This window comes from Salvia miltiorrhiza, chromosome 2 (assembly GCF_028751815.1).
Source record: "Salvia miltiorrhiza cultivar Shanhuang (shh) chromosome 2, IMPLAD_Smil_shh, whole genome shotgun sequence".
NCBI lineage: Eukaryota > Viridiplantae > Streptophyta > Magnoliopsida > Lamiales > Lamiaceae > Salvia > Salvia miltiorrhiza.
The window spans coordinates 60,802,025-60,807,353 of record NC_080388.1 but is presented as its reverse complement, the minus strand read 5'-3'; the positions used below and the strand labels follow the sequence as shown (position 1 = coordinate 60,807,353).

Genomic DNA, 5,329 nt, shown 5'->3' with positions numbered 1-5,329 from the left:
ATGAAACTCTTATTGCAAAATTAGCCCTTCCACCTATGCACTTGTATTGAAATCGGTAAAATGCTCCTCAAAATGTTTGAAATTGGGCTTCTGCATCAATATATGTTTTCGAACTACTTGTGCAAATGATGGAGGCAAGAAGCTCCCTCTTCCAGTTCACCAACGATGGCGCCGGCAAATCTGGCTACGTCTACGTCACTGACATGAAGGGCGACATCTCCCCCGTCGACTCCGACTCTGACGGCCCCATCGCAACTTTCTTTAAAAAATTCGCAGAGGAACTCCCCAACTATATTGTTGTGATCCAAATCAGTGCAAAACCCTTCGTCGATTGCATTGTCGTATTGCTGCTGGTTTTTCATGCCCCACACGATTGGCTAAGTTTCAAGAAAAAGACCACAGAGAGTTGCGCTTGTGTGTGATCGGTGGCTATATAAAATTAGGAATTTAATTTGACTATAAAATCACATTCAATTTGGGGTTGTATAAAATGAGGGATTTAATTTGATTATATATAAAAAAATTACATTTAATTTGAAATATAAGTTATAGGGTAAAATAGGAAAGTTAAAATTATTTTTTATTATTATTTTATATAAGGGGCTATAGTGAGTAAAATGGGGGTTGTGAATAAAATTACCCTTTAAAAAATTACTATATCTTTTCTTAAAGGGTAATTTTATACATAGCCCCCATTTTAATTATTATAGCCCACTATTTATAAAATTAACACAAATACTGGTACACTTTCAATTAACACAAAAATAAAGAGAAACAGATAGGAAAACAGGGGCTATACCTTTTAAATTTTATTTTTATTAGAATTTTAAAATGGAACTATAACAGTGAAATGGTAGTTTTATAAATAGAGGGCTATAATGAGTAATATAGGGGCTATGTATAAAATTACCCTTTCTTAAATCCTATGGATGCATTTGGTTGGAGCCTGGAGGTATAAGACAAGAATAAATTCCATTTATCACTTTATATCTTATTTGTATTCACATAATAAAATATTTAGATATATGATATAAAATTTCGGACAATACCTTTTCTTTAGAACAAGATATAATTTTATAAGTGATACTAATGGATACATTATGGCTGCCCACAAACTAATTAAGTAAAAAAAATAATTTGTTAAATCTACTTTTAAAATAAATAAAAATTTAGTTGTTTTTATTGTATTGTCCATGTTGTAGTTTTTTTTTTGTAATATATTATTTTAAAAAAAATTAAAATTACAAAGAAATACAAAAAAATAACTACAATGTATACAATAAAGTAAAATAACTAAATATTTTTTTATTTTAAAAATTAAATTAAATAAATCAAAGTTTTCCTAATTAATTAATTTGTGGCTAGCCACAATGTGACTGCATAGATTTATTCTAATTTTATACCTACTAAGAGCGTTATAATTTTATATAATCTTATAAAGAGTTGATAAATATATCATTGTCCAAAACAAATAAGATATTTCAGTGATAAATTTATACATCTTCGTATTATCTATTTATTCAGAAGGATATAAAAAGCGAACAATGAGAAACCACTAAAATTGTTTTTTAAGATATATATATATATATAAAAAAAACAGGGTCATTATAGATTCGAACCTAATGATTTTGAGATGAGTAGATTTTATATACTGCGATAGTGAAACATGAACAAAGTGAACGAATGACTCTCCAACAGTTTTGGTGCTGCTGCTAATCAATTTCTGCAAAACCAGCATCACATATTGGTATGATTCATCATCAACACCAACGTATACAAAACGCTACTATGATCGATGATAGGTGCAATTGTTGAGAGAGATGGGAAGATCGATCTTGGTGATTGCAAAGTCGAGGAAGCACTCAACCTTGTTGTAGAATCTCTGCTTCACCAGCTTCCCCAAAACATGAGCTCTTGATCCAACCGAGACCTCCAACTTGAGCGTCACCGGAAACTCCGACATCCCCGTCGGGGTGGTGAGGCTCGCCCCGTTTCCATACATGGGAATGTTGTCGCCGCTCACCACCACACTCACATTCTTTTCTTGCTTCCTCTTCTTGTAGAATTCTTGAAGCTGCATTAAGGAAGGCTATCAACAGTCCTAATTCTCATTATCAAGAATGTAAAATAATATGAGTAAGGCTTACAACACCGAAGGCGATATTGAGCTGTGAATAGGAGAGAGAAACAGGGGTGGATGAGACATGAACACCAAAAAATGTAGCTGTGTTTCTGTATTTGAAGTTCAATGTGGAGTTGAGGGAGATCATGTCGGTTGAAACACCGCTGCTGTCGGACCCGGCTTGAACTGTAAACCTCTCAAATTTGATGCTCTGCCAAAATCATACACCATTTAGCATCAACACAACCAACTAATTTTTCAAAAAAATTGGAAAATAGGAAACCTGCATAGTGATGTTGGGCTTCTGGTGTTTACTGAGGCCCCACAAAATCAAAGAAAATAATAAGAAAACCACAACAAAAAAAGCGAAAAAAAAGCAGGGAGGGGGCAATTGATCAGGCGGCTCCCCATCTTCTTCATCTTCCATCAAATCGAATTCCCAATTCGTGAATCCGTCGTCCCTCCTCTCCGATCCGGAGGAGACCTTCCTCGAGCAGGACCCGGGCTTGAGCGGGGCCGAGGTGGAGGACTCTCGGGAGTGGCGCGGGGACCCCACGGGGCTGCTCAGGATCGGGGTTGAAGTGACCGACGCCGTCGTCTTCTCGCCGTCGTGCGACGGGCTCTGCACGTAGTACGCTGGCCGGTTGCGGTCCGGCGACGACGGCGCCAGGCTGCCCACTTCCGAATGCGTCTTCGCGTGCATTTTTTAGTGTGTGAAAAATCGTTTTTGTCCTTTCCTGCTGAATTCGAGCTGTGTTGAAATGGAGAAGATGAGAAATTTTATTTGAGGAAAAGATTTTGTGAGGATTTTGCAATCGGGTTTTTCTCATTATTGTGAAGCCATGAATATCATATTCATGACTTCCTATGATCCAATTCTTCTTTCACTTAATAATAATAATAATAATAATAATTGTAATGGTGCTTAAATACGCAAACTTTCATCTAATTTGTGATTTTATATATGAACTAAAAAAATTTGTCTTAAAATATAAGAAATTTTAAGTGTTATTTGTGTGTAAATACACGAACTTTCAACATTTTTTAGTTTTTCTCACAAACTTTATTTTTTGAATCTAAATACACGAACTTAGTGTTTTTCTAATTTTTCCCATTAATTTTATTTTTTCTCAAATCAATGCTGAAGTGGCCGTCGAAATTGCTGACGACGTGGAATGGCCGCCCTCGGACTACGAACAACACTGTCGAGTTGAGTTTGTCGACGTCTAATTCTAGCCCCAATTAGAGATATAAATTAGAAAGTGGAGAGAATTGACAAAAATTAACAGAGAATGGCAGGGAGAATTGATAGAATAATGAGTTTACCTTTTTTTTTTTATTTAATAATTTGTGTTGTTTACGCAGAGAATGGGATGAATTCTATGGATTTATTCTCTTTTAAAGGAATTTTGTTGTTTCACGCATGGGTAGAGAGAATGATAGCGAGAATTGATAGAATAATCAGTTTTAATTTGATCGGAATATTTTGTCATGGAAAAAATCAGAAAAATACGAAGTTCGTGTATTTAGATTCAAAAAATAAAGTTCGTGGAAAAAACTAGAAAATGCTGAAAGTTTGTATATTTACACGCAAATAACCCAAATTTTAATTGTTCGAATTTTTTATATGACCGTCAATTTTTAACAAGTTAATGTGATCGTGACTAGTTAAAGTAACAAATCAACGCCATTGTAAACTAATTATCTAGCTAAGATGATGAAGACGTTCAATTATGTTGTCTTATACATTGACCATTTAAGCTATGTAAATATTTCAAACGTCCATCTCATCATTAATCTTGAGACAGTTAATAATTGTGTAAAAAATCAGAACAATTAAAAGTTCATATATTTTGAGACATAATTTTAGTTTATATGCAAAACTAAATTTTTGTAAATGTTTGTGTATTTAGCGTAACTACCCTATAATAATTATATTATTATGTGAGGAATATTTTTTGTTATTAATTTTCTTTTTGAATAATAATAATAATAATAATGAAATTTTTAGCAAATTACACCTTGCAATGCCTTTTTGTATTTCTGACGGATTTAGCCAATATTATGATGTGCATTTTTTATTTTTGTCAATCGAGGTTATATTTGTTGTAATATCTTCTTTATCCAGCAATCCCAAGTACAGAGAACAGAGATTTAAGAGAGAAGAAGATGAGAGAAAACTGATTCTGTATTCTCATTAACCGTCTCTTTCAAATCCATCATATATATATATATATATATATATATATATATGAATAAGTAATGTACAATAATAATAAATAATATTATTTACAATACTCCCCCTTGGACATTACTTGATTATGTTCATGTCTCTCTCGCTGAAAAACCCTGTGGGAAAAAACAGTCAAAGAAAAGAGTACATGTGATATGTATAACTTTGTGTTGCATTTGTTGCCTCATTAAAAACCTTAACTAAGAAAACCCAATGGGAAAAACTTAGTAAGGAAAAAAGAGTGCAACAAAAATACACCTTCAAGGCATAATGAATTCGCTCCCCCTCAAACTAATAATCTACTAAGCCTACGCATTCCAATATTATGAACATGTTTTTCAAAAGTTGACGTAGGAAGGGATTTTGTGAATAAATCTGCCAGATTATCACAAGAGCGAATTTTATTTATTTTAATTTCGCCGCTCTTCTGGAGCTCATGCGGGTAAAAGAATTTAGGTAATATATGTTTTGTTAAATTTCCTTTAATGTACCCGCTATCCATTTGTGCAACACAAGCAGCATTGTCCTCATATAGGACAGTGGGAGATTTATCATCTGCAATACCACAAGATCCGCGAATATGTTGTATCAATGATCTTAACCATGCACATTCTTTAGCGGTCTCATGTAAAGCTATAATCTCTGAGTGGTTTGAGGATGTAGTAACTAGAGTCTGTTTAACAGATCTCCAAGATATAGCTGTACCACCACAGAGGAAAACATAACCAGTCTGAGATTTAGCATTATGGGGATCAGATAAATAACCAGCATCCGCATAGCCTACCAATATCATGTCTTGGTTTCTTGGATAGAACAAACCAAGATCTTTTGTACCTTGAAGATAACGAAGTATGTGTTTAACACCATTCCAATGTCTTCGTGTAGGAGAAGCACTGAATCTTGCTAGCAAGTTAACCGCAAATGCTATGTCAGGCCTCGTGCAATTTGCGAGATAAAGTAGTGCTCCAATTGCA

General features: G+C 34.1%; 1 protein-coding gene across 2 annotated transcripts; it reads right to left on the bottom strand.

The window, feature by feature from the left end:
- Window positions 1-1,546: 1,546 nt before the first annotated feature.
- Window positions 1,547-3,018, bottom strand: LOC131010818 (uncharacterized). 2 transcript variants are annotated; one of them, XM_057938480.1, is made up of 3 exons: window positions 2,406-3,018; window positions 2,148-2,333; window positions 1,547-2,074 (listed from the first exon to the last, which is right to left on the bottom strand). In XM_057938480.1, exons 1-3 carry the CDS (start codon window positions 2,823-2,825, stop codon window positions 1,787-1,789), a joined length of 894 nt encoding a protein of 297 aa, XP_057794463.1. In that variant the 5' UTR covers window positions 2,826-3,018; the 3' UTR covers window positions 1,547-1,786. The 2 variants fall into 2 exon arrangements, with proteins under 2 accessions (XP_057794463.1, XP_057794464.1); XM_057938481.1 differs by having other exon boundaries at window positions 2,153-2,333; window positions 2,406-3,012.
- Between the last annotated feature and the right edge of the window lie 2,311 nt (window positions 3,019-5,329).

Bases quoted from the DNA above. Each gene is read 5' to 3' on its own strand.
- LOC131010818 (XM_057938480.1), bottom strand. From the start codon at position 2,825: ATGCACGCGAAGACGCATTCGGAAGTGGGCAGCCTGGCGCCGTCGTCG. The intron at 2,334-2,405 runs GTTTCCTATTTT...TGATTTTGGCAG, and splicing joins AGCCCAACATCACTATGCAG to AGCATCAAATTTGAGAGGTT. The intron at 2,075-2,147 runs GTAAGCCTTACT...TCCTTAATGCAG, and splicing joins TCAATATCGCCTTCGGTGTT to CTTCAAGAATTCTACAAGAA.